General features: G+C 34.9%; 1 protein-coding gene across 1 annotated transcript in view; it reads left to right on the top strand.

Annotated features, from left to right (window-relative positions):
- The first annotated feature begins 1,360 nt into the window (after positions 1-1,360).
- The window catches only part of LOC145662158 (trypsin-1-like), a 131,278-nt gene continuing 115,430 nt past the window's right edge, over positions 1,361-17,208 (top strand). The window contains exon 1 of the mRNA XM_081727492.1: positions 1,361-1,866. Within this exon, the coding sequence (XP_081583618.1) occupies positions 1,449-1,866 (418 nt within the window). The 5' untranslated portion in view covers positions 1,361-1,448. The remainder of the gene's footprint in view (positions 1,867-17,208) is intronic.

The following is a 17,208-nucleotide window of genomic DNA, read 5'->3' as shown; positions in this document are numbered from 1 at the left end:
GCAGCGAAAAACCTGTAACACGAGCATGTAAGTTTATTGTGAAACTACGCCTAACAGAGCAGGAAATCAACATAACGTCTAAGTGGCACGAATCACGCAAGAAGAAACATCGGCGTCCTCCCTTGTTATTACGCTTATTTTAAAGCAAAAGACTTAGTCGTTTCACAATAAACTTACATGCTCATGTTGCAGGTTTTTGCTGCGGACTGTACATAAGAGAACATATACGGTACGCTGAACAGAAGTTTTATTTTCTTATATGGGTGTGTTACGTTTGTTTATCCTCCCTACCTAAAATCGCTAGTTTTTCGCCTATAGAAAAAAATGACACCATTGATCGTCCTAGGGTTTCGAAATTTGGAATCTGTGTAACAAAATACATTAAATCCATACCCTGATGTGTGATGCACAGAATTTTCATTTCGTGTGTGTGTGTGTGTGTGTGTGTGTAGCTGTTGCTGTACAATTTTTGCTTTATGAGCACTCTCACTTCATACCATACGTTTTAGACACAGTAAATATTTCATTCAATGCATCCAAAACTTATAAAAGAAACATTTAGGTTATCGTCTGATAACCTGTGACTGTATCCAGAATGAAACAAGAAACCGCAATATCTTTTTAAATTGATTTGCTTTTTTCGCGCTTTATGTACTGTTTAGAGCTGTTCCGATATATATAATTAATTCCTGATATTGCAGCTTTTTCAACATTAAACTATTCCACTTTCAGCTAGGAAGCACTTTTTTGTTTTTGTTTTCACTTTTCTGTGTTGAAACGTCTCTTTAATAACTTGTGTAGCACTAGTAAGCGAATATAACTCACAACTTATTTCAAAACAACATTCAAATCGATTCCAAAGTACCTCAGAAAAGGGGGTACTTTTATTATCAGTTACTGTTCTTAACATTTTCACATTGTCTTTTACAGAAACATAAAATTAAATAAAATAAAATAAATAGTCAATAAAGTCGGCTCAATCAACCGGACTCAGTATATGGAAACGAACATTGTTTTCAAGTCATTTCGTACGATTAAATTAAAAACATCAAGGGCTATAAATATTTTCTCCATTAAGTAACAGAACAAAGAAATGAAAAAAATAATTTATACTATTTTATCAATCCATGCTTGCTCTAAAATTACCTCAGAATACCTCCAGAGAATTGACTCGTATTTGCTACAACTGTTCTGCAACATTTCAGACACCTCATTAAATCTTAAGAAGAAACATATGCGTAAAAATAAACCAAGTGTAAATATTTTATTTTGATAATCTAGAAACAATATGAGTGAGCGAAAGAAAGCTTGAGAGGAGGAAGAAAAATGGTTCTTTTACAGTGTTTCGCCGTTATTTTAACCTCTAAGTTTGTGTATCTCTTCTAGAATGCAAGTAGAAAATAAACATATTTGTAAAACAAAATATAAGCGATATCACATTAAGAAATATGATGGTGTTTAAGTTGTTGTGGCTTAGTTTTGTTCTGATTGAGCTTCATCTTGGCAGCTGCCATAATCACAAGAGTGAGTCATCGTCGGAAGATCAAAGTAGTGATACATATTATACGTATGGAGAAGAAACTGGAGAGAATCAGGGTGATGAAGCAGATGAGGACAATGACGAGGAATCACATGAAAGTGATTATGACGAAGAGTATGATTATGAAGAAGAAGAGGAAGAAGAGGGTTCGGAAGCGGAGGATGTACAATTCCATGTTGGTCCCACAACTCAGTCAAGTGTGCGAAAACAAGGCAATGCGAGTGACGCAATGATTGCAACAAATCACTCGATAGATAACATTGCTTTGAATATCAACGCTGCACACGATACAGTTTTGCAACCTCAGCATTTGCAGGCAAACTGCAGTGAGTATTAAGCGCTCATTATCATAATATTTAATCATAGATAGGATATATGAACTGTGAAATGAACCATTCTCACACATACTGTTTCAAATATTTCATAACTTGAAGTGCTACGTTATTATTAAGCATTTCAGTGCCGAAGTTTTAAGAAATGTAGAGTTTGTTGTAGGATTCGACTTATGTGTACCACCAAGGAAAACTGAATTAGGGCATCCTACTAAAGATTATTATTATTATTATTATTATTATTATTATTATTATTATTATTATTATTATTATTATTATTATTATTATTATTATTATTATTATTCCTCACATGCTTTTGTTTCACGTGCAAATTCTGTACATGAAACATTTAAGGATCCTTTTACTTCGTTCTCTACCTGACTGTGAACTGACAAATTGAAACGATTATTAGGTTCCATAAGCATGTTGCTCACATGGAGATGGAATGATATAAGGAGCTACAGTTAGGTAGGGCAACATGAAGACACAAAAATAATCTAGGTATGTATATTTTAAGGAGAGAGACTATAATTAACCTCATTGCATTGGGCTTGTATAAAATAAGTAGGGATGCGCACGAGACAAGATTTGTGGCTGTCTCGTCTCGAAAATGTGCTGTAAAAGTGGTCTCGACTCGAAAAATGTATATATTTTTCTATTGGAAGAGCCGTGTCTCGACTCGAATTTTGTCAGGAAAATCCTGTCTCGACTCGTCTCGTGCGCATTCCTAAAAATGTTTATTTATAAGAATTAAGTTGTTTATTTTACTACGTGGAGGGCACAATGACTCAGTGGTAGAGCGCTTACCTCTAGTACGTGAGGTTCATTCCCCGGCCAAGTAAGCTTGTGGTGGAGAAATCGTGTCCGTGGGTTTTGTCGGTGTACTGCTGTTTCCTCCCACATTGTCATTCCATCAATTCTTCCATTATCACTTATTAGCTTCAATTATCGTTTCCTTTCACCTAAAGGGCATATTTGTGGGACTTGAAACTGAAATATTTCATTTAATTCCATTTTCACTCTACAAAGCTGGATTCTTGGAGTCTGAGATGGCCACTCTTTAGAGAAGAGTTAAAATTTTATTTTATTCTTTAAGGTAAGTTACAACTAACCGAAAAGCTTAGAGTTAGTGATGTGAATTCTGTGAAGTTTTGCTGCAACGATGCAACAAATGTTAAATTTTTAAGTGAGTCGTCTAGTTTCAAAACGGCTTTTGTTCATTTATATCAAGTTCCAGAAAACCGAGAAAAACTGTACGATCGATGCGTTTTGGAGAATTAGAAATATTTGAGGATGTTCAAGTTTTTCACATGAACACACTGAAGTATTCCCAGTTCTATAAAACATGCAGATTCTACATTTTTTCTAAGTTTCCTGGGATTTGCTGTAAATGGACTAGAGCCGTTTTAGGACTGGACGACTCAAGTAATACTGGTTGTTTCGGCTTGTCGTTCGTCCTGCTGTGTACTACAGGTTAATATAACGCTTAATTGAAAGCTGTAATTGTATACATTTAAAGTTTTGCTTTTTAGTTTGCGTGACAATCATTCCAAATTCAACACCATATTTAACAATATTCAACACCATACCATATTCAACACCATACCACACCACACCATACAATATTCAATACCATATTCAACACCATATTCAAGGATTTTTGTCTTACTGGTAAGCTATTGTCCAATTTGGAACATCTATTGACATCAGACAGGTAGAAGTAACCGCAGGTAGAGACATCTATTAGCGTTACTCTTTATTATTAGGATTATCAGGTTGAGAAGTTTGCACTTTATTATTCGGGTATTTCTTTTATTTTATTTTTTTATTATTTTAATGCTATTTCATTCTCATCAATAGATGGGCAAGATACAGAAGGTAACTCCTTCTCCTGGGCCTGGGATATCAATTTAAGTGTGGAAAAAAAGTATTAGAAGTGCATATCAGGATCTTTTTGTTCTTAATTGATTTATTGTCATTAGTACGTAACAATGTGATGAGATATGAGGTGATGGTAGCAATGAAGTGCGGTTCACATAACACATAAGGTCACATGATGCTAGCTGAGAGGATGTGTTAATCTTCCGCTTTCTGTGTCAAGAAACATATCATTTAATGTTCCAAAGAATATAATAAATTTACAATAAAGAGCATATAACAAATATTTAGGAACATTTCTACAGAAGAATTGTAGAAATTAACAATATGTATATCTCGTATACCTTACTTACGTGTATCTTGCAAACGGAAAATAAATAGCTATGACATCTACTGTGCAAACAAATATTTTGAAAGAAACTCGTTCATCACTTTTTTCAGCGGATGAGTTATGTTATTTTATACATGTTTGCTTAACAAATGCAGCATGTTAGCAGAAATTATTTATTACAAATGTTGATCATAGTTGTTACCAATTTGAAAGATTAGTTATCAATTATTTGTAGGCAGTTTTAACACCTTATTAGAGCGGAAAGTAACAACATAGTTTTCTATAGGCATGAGATGCAGGTGGCGTTTTCGTTCGAGAGATGAATACAAAAGGTTAAATAATGATATACTATATTTTTTTGTTTTCATTTGTAAGGGGGAAAAACTTTTTTTATATGATCATTTAGGGCCAATTTTGGAAAACGCTGTATTTAGAAAAAAATCTCGCACAAAATATATAAAACCCCCTAGCAGAAAATGGAGAAGTCAAATTATTGAGCATACGTGAATTCAAAACATAAACGGAAAACTGATTACAAACGACAAAATCCTAACTAACGTTATGTAGATCTATTTTTGAAGATGCCATATTTGGTAAAATGCTGAAATAGTATTAATCGTTATAATTTCATCACAAAAGCATTTTACGAAATGTAGTGCCTTTTAAAGAAGTTGTAAATGATGTTCAGCAACATATTTTGAACTTTACATAACTAACCTAAGAAAGAAAGAAAGAAAGCTAGCTAGCTAGCTAGCTAGATAGATAGAAAGAAAGAAAGCAAGAAAGAAAAAAAAGGAAAGACAAAGTTAAGTATCTAATTCCACGTTTTCGATGTCTAGTTACAATTCACATTTTTTGTGTTTTGCTGAAGCATTTTACGAAATATTGCATCTATAAAAAGGTGCTAAACAATAATGAAAAGCACAGTACCGTAACTTAGATTCTTTTCTGGGAGGGGCTGCATTAATACGCGTATTTGGCCCCTTAGAAAAAGTTATTTTTCTAATTCTTGGGCCCCCTCTTTCCATCTTTCCCTTACTCTTTATAGTGCCCCCGAAGCCTGTGGGCCCTCCCGCACGGCAAGGTCTGCGGGCCGTTAATTACGCCCCTGGGCCCCTTCCATACATAACAAATTAATTAAGGGGACAATATTGACAAATTTTAAAGCCATACTAATTAGTTATATTAATAAATATTATTTCTAGGGACCCTAATAGTATACTTTCTTTTCTTTTTTCTTTTTTTCTTTTTTTATACTGAAATGGGCCCAGGACTCATCTTTGTTTTATTTACCTTTTGTGTGCTGTTTTGTTTATGTAATATAGTGAACCTGTTTGATGCTTCATTTATAATTTCCTGTTCGTATCGTATGTGGAGTAAGAACATTTTCTCTTAAAATGGGCCCCACTCGAACGGAGAGGAACTTCCCTGGAGTGGCAGTTGTCCCCTGCCCCCCATAAATTACGGCCCTGGAAAAGCATCACCTTTTAAATTATTTTCCACATTCTCACAAATAATTTCATCTGTTTCTTTATTACCAGAGTTTGACGTGTATTGACATTTTCCTGAAAAATGTCTTCTCACAAATAATTCTAGAGGAACTTGAGAGGTAATTTTATCCAAACAAAAACATTTTCAAAAGAATTGAAAAGCGAAACGTACGATATTTCATTATTTCACTCTTGAATCATAGAATTCTACTTCCGAGCAATAAATAAACAAGAATTTTAGGAATGACCCGGAAAAATGCATCAAAAGATTGCAATCGTGGCCAATAATTAGGGTCAGGGGCCACAAAATGTTTTGACGGCCCCTATATCGAGTTTTCGTATTTCTAGTTTGGGTTTGCCTACGCTGTACGCAGTTCTCCAGATATAAGGCGTACAAAAAATTCTTGATTGAAATATAATTGATGTTTTCATCCCCTCCCCCTCCTCAAAAAAAGTTCATTACTTGGACCTAAATCATTGTTAGAGTTATCTCCTCACTGTATTAATAACTTTCTTACCAGGTTCTTTCACCATTCTGATCAGCCAATAAAAGAGAAAGAAAAATAACGTAAAATAAAGTAGCAAAATAATCTAAACTGTACCGGTTATCCTTGTAGTAACAGCACAACAAAACTGACTGAATGTGTTAATGTATACTATATATCTGGCCTTAATTATGTAATATTTATCTATATAAGAGTCCATACTATTGTTTGTTGAAGTATAGCGTGCCCTTTCAATACCTAAACTATATGAGATATAAACTACAGTATAAGGTAAACGTGGAGTCTGAATCATCAAAATGCGTTTGATCTTACCAGATATGAATACAGGACCGCGGGCACCGAATCATCAATATCAAAGTGTTTGTTGGTTCCTCCAACGCACTATTTCTGGTAAACGGAGATTCATCAAGTGATTCTCAACGGGAGCTTCGAATTTAAGAATATTTCCTTTTGAGCGGACTTTCTTTAGATTCTTCCTCCTGATTCTTCTTTAAAGCAACGCTTAGGAAGTCCTCGAAGTGTTATGGGTAGCAGCATATATCATACCTAGGGTCGGAAGTTTATGAAATGCCATCTTTTTTCTGGTATCGCGAACACAATGTCCATCAAATACACATATTTTACTTCGGTTTAAAACAAAACAAAAAATGGTAATTTTAAAGTGCATGTTTTAGAAATTTCCAGCTTTTGGATCATTCTTCTTGTCATTTTTTCCTAAATTTTGGTAATTTTTCATTATTTTTTGTCAGTCTTTTAATTTTGCCAATATGCTTGAGATTTTGCACCGAGGAAAACACATTTTCTCGTAAAATAACAATTTACAAACAAAACGAAAAAGGATCTGAATTACAGACTGAACTGAATTAGTCTTTATTTCTATGTTGTGAAGACAACTGATGAACTGCAACCATATGTAAGTTAAGTGGGAAAAGTTGCAGTTTTCATTTTCATTAAATATTTCCGAAATTAATTTGTATGCGTAATATTTTAAAAATCATTTCTAAGGTTTAAATTTGTTACATTTTTGATGATCTGTATTTTGGCGGAAAGAAGCAGCGTACATAGGAAGTTCCCACCTCCCAAATGTGGCCCTGATTTTCACTTTCCGATTTTTTATGTAAAATTTGTTTATTCTAACGAATAATTACACAATTTACTCGGAGACATTATTTCTTTGTTTGTGGTAATTCGCAGGACATGGAAACACTATGCTACACAGTTGGTCGAGGTGTAGGAAACAAGTGCATTTTACGCTGAATAATTTGTTGTGTCCTAATCATTATTTTTTTAAAAAAAATATATATTTTATTTGGTTATTTTCATTTACAATGAAACTTACATATTTCAACTGAATAAGCTATCTTATTTTTTTCTGACACGATGCCCATAATTTGGTATGTTGTAATTACAGTTACAAATTTAATGATAATTTTCACAATTTTTCACAATTATTAGGTTATTTTTTTCATGTTTTAAGGGCATTTTATAGGTCGAATATTTATATTTTTTTAAGTTATGAACTTTCGTCCTCTAGTTATACCTATATTCCTGATTGCTTTTACGCATCCCGTAATAACAAGGGGATATGCTAACTCTGAATTGTACTGAAACATACCACTTCCTCAGTTTTTGCAGTTCCATCATTGCATTTAGAATTCTTTGTCAATGAAATAAACCATTTCACGCTTTTCAATACATTATATAAATAAAAAAAAAAAAAAAAACAATATACAGTGTCCCACAAAGGGTTCAGAAAGGCGTTTAAACTATTTGAATGTTGATAACAGTGAAGATATTAAAGATAACTGGGTCAAATTGTCATTATTTGGCACTCTCATGACTAGCGTGTGTAGCTGCTAATTTGGTTTAATTTTCTTTCCCACTCATTTGTTTGGTTTTCTGTTATCTTCAGTTCAGTTGCTAGTAGCTACATGCAATTGACAAAAAATTTCTTTAAGCAAAGAAATTGATTTTAAAGTGTCCCTTGAAATTCGAAAACATCAAACAAGTGCAGAGACGATGACGAGCAGAGTTTGACACTGTGCCACAGTCACGTGTAACAACTACGAAATTATACAAGTATGAGAGAAAAGGAACAGTGTGTGATCTGAAGAAGGGACTATGTGGCAGAAATAAAACACTAGTAAACGAAAGAAGGGTGGAAGCAGTGCTATAAACTTCTTCAAGATCCCCTCAAAAGTCCACATGGCAAGCTTTGCATGAATCGTGTGTAAGCAAGTCAAGTGTTCACCGCATTTTAAAGAAAGCAAAATGGCAACTCTATATTCTCAGGTTGCTTCACGCAATCAATGAGGACGATGTGGATAGGCGCCTCCAATTTATTGAAAAAATTGCGATAATGAAAAGTTGACTGATTTCATTGCTTGAGCTGGTGAGGCAAATGCAATCACCACAAGTGTGTGTACTAGGCAAGTGATAATCACCATGTTATGGAAGAATGTCTCTCAGAGGACTTGTGGGGCCATTCTTTTTTAAAAGATGTGTGACTGGTGTAGAGTACCTTAACATATTGCAGAAAAAATATTGTGGCAGCAGTTCATCACTGTACCCAGATGAAGATTTTATTTCCAACAAGACGGCGCACCGACAAATTACCATCGAGACATGTGGCAATTCCTAGATGAAACATTTATTGAAAGGTGGATGGGCAGACGAGGAATTGTCGAGTACTCACTCAGATCTCCCGATCTAACGCTGTGAGACTTCTTTCTATGGCGAACTCTAAAGAACAATGTCTACACCAGAAAACTACGTACACGGGATGCCCTAAGAGAGGCGATTGAAACTTCATATGAATCCATTCCGATAGAAACCGTACCATATGTTTTTGGTTTGTTACACAGCGTTGTCGACGATCTACTGCTGTTAAGGGAAGATTTTTGAATACATTCTACATTATAGAAGACCATCAATAGGCCTTTTGAACATATTAGTGACTTAAAGAGATCATATTTTATTTATTTTGGTTCGAATTTAAAACTGGCTTATGGGGCCGTTGCCACAGCAACCACTGTTGCCATAACAACGAATCCTGTCGCTGCGCGTCAATCTACAACTGATTGAGAAAAAAAAAATCTGCAACAAAGGTGATGCACAGAAATAAGTCGTGAGTGGGAACCCTTCACCCCTGGTGGGGATGTTCATGAAGCTATCAGCTTATGCCTAATTACATTGGAATATAATTTCCATTTCTTAATTTCGAACATACTAGGTTCGATCGAAACGAGAAAACTTTTTTTCGGACTTCTAAAGAAAATAAAGTAAAATAAATAAATACATGACCGTGTTTATTACATATAGAATTCCCAGTCACGACCCCCCTTCCAGTTTTATTAAAAATAGAAGAAGAAGATGAAGAAAAGAAAAAGAAGATAGAAGAGGAAAGCGGTAAGGTAAGAAGGTGATAAAGGGGAAGCTGTTACTAGATATTTTAAGGAATATGGTAAAGGAAAGTGAATAATTATCTAATTGTGATCATTTCCAATAGCTATTAATTGAATATCTGGTATTAACGTGATCAACGGTAGACACATGTTAACCCATACATCCCCGATCTAGATCCATTTAACCCTAACTACCAAATTATCCCGATCTAGATCTGAGATAGATGAGAAAGTTTAATTCTACAGTTTATTCAATATTTCCACTAATATCCAATATTTGAAAAATAAACGACGAAGTTGATGGCATGTTAGAATCGACCACAAAGAAAAAAAAAAAAAAAGTCAGAGTATTACATATTCGTAGAAGATTTTGACTCTCACAGTTCTCTCATGATGATCATTCGTTCAGGCTACTTCAGTCCTTTTTACCTCCTTCATAGAGCCAACTTAAGTTAGTATTAACATTCAATGAGTTCAATTGATAACTACCAATAATTATAATAAGTCACATATGTATGACAAGATAATTGGTACACTTAATACTAAACCTACATTTCACTCACACACACATTCATACAGGACAATGTATACTTCGGGTTGTATTTGGTTGAATTAAACTAACCTAACTACAATGCTATAGACATTTATTACATTTCAATAGAAGGAGATGTAGTTTGACATAACAGAGGAAAAAAATATTTAATACATGAAAAGAATGTTTCATAAACATGCACAGAAATTCGCTACTTTCAACAAGATCAAATAACACATTTCTCTTTATATATATATTTTAAAAGTTGGATTACATGAAAAAGAATTAAACCAAAGACGAGACAAGAAAAAAAATTCAAGGGTCAATATATATTTAAAACTCAGTGCAATGAATACATATCATTGCAGGAAAAGAAAAAAAATAATTGGTTAATCATTAAAAAAAAACTTTAGTAATATTTTATTGAGTCTTTGTCTCAATAGGAGACTTTTCGACGATTTTATGAGTCTTTGTTCTCACATCGATAATAGCTCCTTTTTTTTTTTTTTCTTTTCAACTCTCTTTATGCACTGTGGTTTGTGTCCGTGAGAGTATTCAATTGTTTTTGTCTTAACTGTAGACAACTAATTGCTTCATATCACATATATGTATATCTATATTTCTCATTTCGTCACTCGACGCACTTTATCTAAAATTTCAAAGTTTGTCAATATTAAGGAAAACTTATCAAATCCAGTCACAGATATTGGGAACATATTTCCATATTCCGGTATTCGCATTAACTTATTAAACAGATTTTAGTTCGTTGAATTTAAGATCACTAAATTTTTCCCTAGTATAGATCTTGTAGTCAAAAATTCTAGATACTGAATAGTTTGGTGTCCGATCGTAGGGGAAGGATTTGTTCCATGTTTTACTGATGGAAAAAGTCGTTGGAGGGGCGCACTGTTTCGTAGGTTGCTAATTTCACTCGCAAAGTAAATTTGGGTAAGGATTAGGGTTATTCTTATTTATCTTACGACCCGCTACTTGTTTTATTCACATGCGGTATTTAACATTATATTCAACTTTGATAGTTACAGACATCAGTAACCACTCAACAAAATGTAATTTATTACAATATACGCGGTAACACTATATGTCACAAATAGTTGGTAAAGGTCGGGTGTCAAAAACCTATGGCAACCTAAACAAAACCAGGGTAAATACCGAGCCCATTACATACATACTCGCATATATATATATATATGTATTCATATTAATTAATACAATAAATTTCACTTTAATATCTATCTTAATATTTCGTCGACGTTTAACTTCTACATAACCGTTCATATTCGACAAGTATTCATATTTTATAAATATTTATATTTATTTGGCTCAAAGACAAAACAAAACCCTGACTATCAAAATTCACCTTTTTCCTTCATAAGGTTGCAACATTATATTTTATATGTATAAACCCGATAATCAATAATCATTTTCAATTTACTAAAGATCCGCATATATATATATATAAAAAATAGTTGGTGTTATTTAATAAGTTGACATAAGAAGTGGAAAATGCAACAAATAGAGCAGGCACGTAACTTTTAAAACTATGTAAGTACATATATATAGATGTATATACAACAAAAAAAAATCAATGTTATTCGAAACTAGTGGGCCCAAACTATTAATACATACACACTATATGACCAATCAATAGAAATAAAAACCAGAAATCAGTAATCCATTTGATATAAGTTGTATGATCAATGAATAACAAAGGTCTCTAGGAATCTAAAAGCATAGTGTACCTTCCCGTCAATTTCTCCAGTGGTGGATTGAATATCGCGGAAATGGTCCTGAGTTGTGCTCAATACCTCCACGAATTGTATCCCTCGATGTCTCAGTTAGTACATACGATCGAAATAAGTTATATGAATATTGTACATTTTCATGAGTTTCAGAAATCGGGGGGGGGGGGCAAGGTTGAAAAATTAAAAAAAAAAATCTCGAAGTAATGAAGACAGAGAGAGAGATAGAAAAGAAAGACTAAGAATAGTGGCGCCAAAGACTTAAGTGAGAAATAACTAACGCTACAAAGACAAAAGTCGAATTTCTATCTCAACAAATCCATAGCCAAAATATTCTTAACATGCCAAAAGGGTGGTCTACTCAAATACGTAGACTCAAGGAACGCCCTGCTGCCAAGGATGCAAGTTCTGTGTCCATCAGATCCCAATCCCACAAGAGTTTGGTTGTAAGATTGAAATCCGATCCCCGTATCCGGCCCAAACCAGCAGGTTCCCGGAAATCGTCCGGAAGGTTAGAGAAGGCGCTAATTTAGAATTTCAAGAAAAGAAAAAAAAATCATCCGACCTCTTGGAAACTAGAAGATTCCAGAATAGGGATGAAATTAGAGTAATAGCTAAGGTATCCCTAATTAGTAATTCGCCAAAATTAAAAAAAAATTAAATAAATAAACTGAATTTTGGATCGGTGACTTCTATTACCGAAACATCACCGATGGCTACCCAGCGCAGACATGCCACCGTCTGGGACGTCGTTAATTTCCCTCATCTAATTAAACTAAGAAAAGACATGAAAATACTTAAGGGGACTAGGGGTCGACGTCCGGGTACGCTAAATTTAGTAGCAGTTAATTTAATCGGATAGTCCGAACTGAGTTATATGAACACTGCACCATAAATAAATAAGGTAAGCAACAAAAAAAAAAAAAAATCTCGGAGAGGCTATGAATGTTAAAGGTACAACTGACCGAAACCTGTACTTTTCGATGATCACAGGATATAGCAGTTGGTTTTCTTAATTATCATTTCTGTCATCCTTTAGAAGTAATTCCCACATGATACTACTCTATCTATTGAAAGGCTTAAGATCTGGGGCTGTTATTATGAGGTACATAAATGCAAAGTAACACACAATTCCCAACTATAATTTACATTCAAGTAGCAAACTCGGTTGGATGAATGCACTGGTGTGGAAGTCAAAACGCGAGAGATTTTTTTTTTTTTTTCGTAAACATATTCATATTTTCACTATATAAAATTCACTAGGCCTATCCATTTAACTATAGGGGTCATCATCTTATTCATATTATATATCATATTATTAACATTTCATTACATTCATTCGTTATCTACTAATTTCCGCACGAAGTAATATTTTATAAACACCCTATTTCGTACATTTTACACGCAGGCCATACACATATTTACATTACGCAGTAATAAATATATATATATATATAACTATCACAATCTATCACGCTCAAACCACCACACGATCACATTCATCGAACCACGTACTCTTTATTTCGAAGCACCCAAATTGTATTTACTTTGCAGGTTTAAAAAAAAATCATACATGTATTTACGGAAAGTTAAATTGTCAACGATTAATCTATTTCTGATTTGTTGATAAAACTGAAGCAACAATGGAATTTTCTACAGCCACGGGAGAGAAAAAGAATTTAATACTACATTTTTAAACAAACAGTAACAGCATATGGGTTTTACTTCTATTAAGAAAATAGGTGTTCTTTATTTCAGCGGATTATTCATTTACTATTGGACCTAGCAAACTGAAATTTTCAGTACAGTAAGATCTCATGCTATCTTATAGGAAGGTATACTCATCCGAACCGAAAACCATGTCCACGGGAAGTAATTTGAGAATAAATGGCCAAAATCAAACAATCTAGATCACTAAGTTATGCGATGTCGTAATGTCAACAAACAATTGACTACCGAAAACTGACGCTATGGCGCTGTAGTGGAGGCATAATTTACCGTGTACTGAAATATATACTTGTACTCATTAATCGGAAATTTAATATTTACTCTGGTTTATTTATGTTAGAAAAATGGTACTAAATTAAAGCATATTTATACACTGTCCAAATCGAAAATTCACACACTCACACAAACCTACTAACTACATACACCACTGTTAGTATTATACATAAAGACAACTAACTAAACTAAACATGCACCATTTAGTTACATGCACGTTGACGAAAATAACCTAACACATTAGATTTAAAATACATTACTCCCTCGTCGATATATATACAGTCGGCTCTATTTAATTTAAAGGGGGTCAAAAATGAGAAAGGTAACACTAGGTCTAATTGACCTGACCAATTGTTTACATAATGATTGCCAAAAATTGATGCCCGGGGGGCACCTTAACGAGGTTTATGGAGGGACCCTTCCCCTGAAAGGGGAAAAGGCCCTAAAACGAACAATAACTAACCCATTCCCCCGCTAGAAACTGGTTCAATTTGGAAAAGGGGATAGGAGCCCTTTTAAGCTAACTTAAGCTGCCATTATTATTATTCACTTTACAACCATCAAACCTACGTACATGCGATTACTGAATAAATAATAGAAAGTCACATTTACTTAATACACGAACAACATGCACCAAACAGGTCGTAATTTCCCTAATCCCTACTTGAGTTTGAAATAAAAAAAAAGTAAAGTCACTCTTTCACTGTTGTCTATTCTCGATAGGCAGCAAACATGGCTTCCTAGTAAACAGAACTGGAATTTGTTATTTCACTGAATTGCAGCTTCTTTACCAAAATTTGCGGATTTTTCGGGCTCCTATTCTGTTGTAAATCTTTAACTATTGGATTACATTATATGTTACCTTAGTTGTCCTTGTAAATTGGAATTCTTCCCGAAAAATATGTAGCACAAAATTCACAAGCTGCTCCTTGTAGGGTGTCGTCGATTGTTCTGATAACATTGCGCCGAAAAAGCCAGAGGTAAGAGAATTCCTCCAATCAGAAAGAAAACTTTAGCCGCGGAAATTACAAAGCGAATGGAAATTTGGCAAATCCAGATATAACCGGATCTGAAAGTGACTATGGACTAGTGAGAGGGGGTGAGGGAAAGATTAGGTACCTGGCCAAAATCTACATTGGTCTGAAATTAAGGAAATTTATATCCAATAACGGAACTATGTTCCGGTATGACGTCAGAATGGTAAACCTTGTAACTATTCAAGTTATATATCCGTAAATGGGATTTACACTCAATCAAAATATAAATAAATATATTATACAGTGGGAATATGGTTACTAATAAAACCTTTGGGTTTATTATATTTAATTCGAAGTAAAGAGAGTAAGTAAATTGTGTAACTAAACCGAAATTGAATTAAAAAAAAAATTGCTAGGTACAGGGTGCGTAAAAAAAAAATTGCCATTACTTTCAACTGTAATGGTATATTACAGTTTTCCCCGGCCCATTAACAAAATTTTGTTAGAATAACAAAATTTTGCTAATTGGGAATACTAACTACGGATGCTTGTTAAATTAACACACTCATTCATCTCATTCAAACGTTACCAGTCACTCTAGGACAGTATATTATATCTACTTGGGGTATTGCGCAATTAATTCACTACGTTTATCTTCTGTACAATTGAAAATCTTTAAATTTCGAAAATTGTGAGTTCCGATACTTTTTTTTTTTTTCAGTAGTGTTCATATAGCAATAGAACGGATAGAAGTCCTAACTGTGACATCAACAGAGACAATTCGTAAGGCTTCACCCGTCGACTAGTATATCAGATGACATTAGGATCTAGTTTCTCGACTATCACTTTTATTTAGTATTGTTCTAGGCTCACCGTTACCACGCACTTGCGAAGGGACTGAATTCTGGGGTCGATTTACATTATTGTTACTATTATTCTGACTATTACCGTTCTCCCTTCTTCCGTACGCCCTGTTAAAATTCCTCCTGGTGTTATCGCCCCTACCCGGGTTCGATTCCATGTTGGTACGGTCATAGGGACGATAACTCCGGCGATTGTTGAACATGGGCCGATTCCTAAATAGTCGCCGGCCATTATTGTTGTTTTCTGAGCCATACCCACTAGGATAACGAGATCCAGCTTGGGTATAACTCAGGAAATCTGTCTGGCAACTTGCCGTTACCTTCGTCTTCATCGGTTTTAGAATTTTTGCCTGTCGGGCGAAGTATCGTTTTGGTGGACCACCAACTTCCTTGCCGCACAAGGCAGCTAAACGTGAGGTGACTTCTCGCACCGTTTGGCACAAGTGGGACGCTATGGCCCGGGACTCATCAGGTGGAAGAGCGTTAACTATAATATCTACCAGTTCGGCCTGAGAGGGATGTTCAGCTATCTGATAATATAGTTCGATAATTTTCCAAGCATAGTCCAAGAGGGATCCATACTTGGAGCGATCATACCGGAGTGATTGTAAGTTTCTTTTTTGGAGTCGTTCGATGTGCTCATTACAATATTCTTCTTTAAAAAGAATCAAAAAATCACTAAACGTTCGGATTTGGTATTTAACCGAAGCAAACCATGCGCCCGAAGCGGCGATCAAACATTTTTCAACTATCTGCAGGCGTTCCCCATCAGTAAGTTTATACATGTCTAAATATTGCTGCAGTCTCCGCAGGAAAACTCGAGGTAACCCGTTAGTAATGTTCCCATCGAAAGTGGGAAAACGTTCAATATCCCGGAGGGAAACTTTAGAGCTCATACTATACGGGGCAGGAAAATAATCCAGCGGAATCAACGCGTTATCCTGAGCAGTTGGGGTTGTCACCGGATTTGCCACCGACGGAGTGGTCACTGAACTGAACGCTCCCATATGACCAAGAGAGGTTTTGTAATTTGTGTTGACCATGTAAGGTTCAAACTTAGGACCCACCACGGTAGTAACCGACGGTCCGGCACATCTCCTTTCCCCTCCTGGCAGCACGCTGTACGATTGTACCATTCCAAAGGTAGAGTGAGCATTTACGCTAGTGACTGTTGTAGTCACAACACTCGACTGCATCGGTACATCAAAATTACTCAACCATGATTTCGAGGTTGGCTGATGCGGGGGGCAATACATTGCTGTGTCCCGTGCATCAGGCAACACTTGACTCTTACCCGGGAGGACGTTACTTGTTTCTGGGAAAATTTTCCCTGGAGAATCGCCATCAGGAAAAGGATAGGAGATATCAGACTTGGCGATTTGCAATTTAGTAATATTCCCCTTAATACTGTCTACTTCGGTTTGAATTCGACTAATTCTTTGGTCAACCGACTCTAGTTTAGATTCTATTGATAGGTCGGATACTACAACATTCAATCTACTTATTTCAGCCTGCTGCTGTTCAACTTTTTGTTCGATGTCACCAAATCTTTTGTTTGTACTCTCAAACCTTATATCTATTTCGTTGAATTTCT

Source organism: Thermobia domestica, chromosome 10, assembly GCF_964235325.1.
Source record: "Thermobia domestica chromosome 10, izTheDome1.hap1.1, whole genome shotgun sequence".
Taxonomy (NCBI): Eukaryota; Metazoa; Arthropoda; class Insecta; order Zygentoma; family Lepismatidae; genus Thermobia; species Thermobia domestica.
Note: the sequence above shows the minus strand (reverse complement) of the source record. Positions and strands in the feature narration are given on the sequence as shown.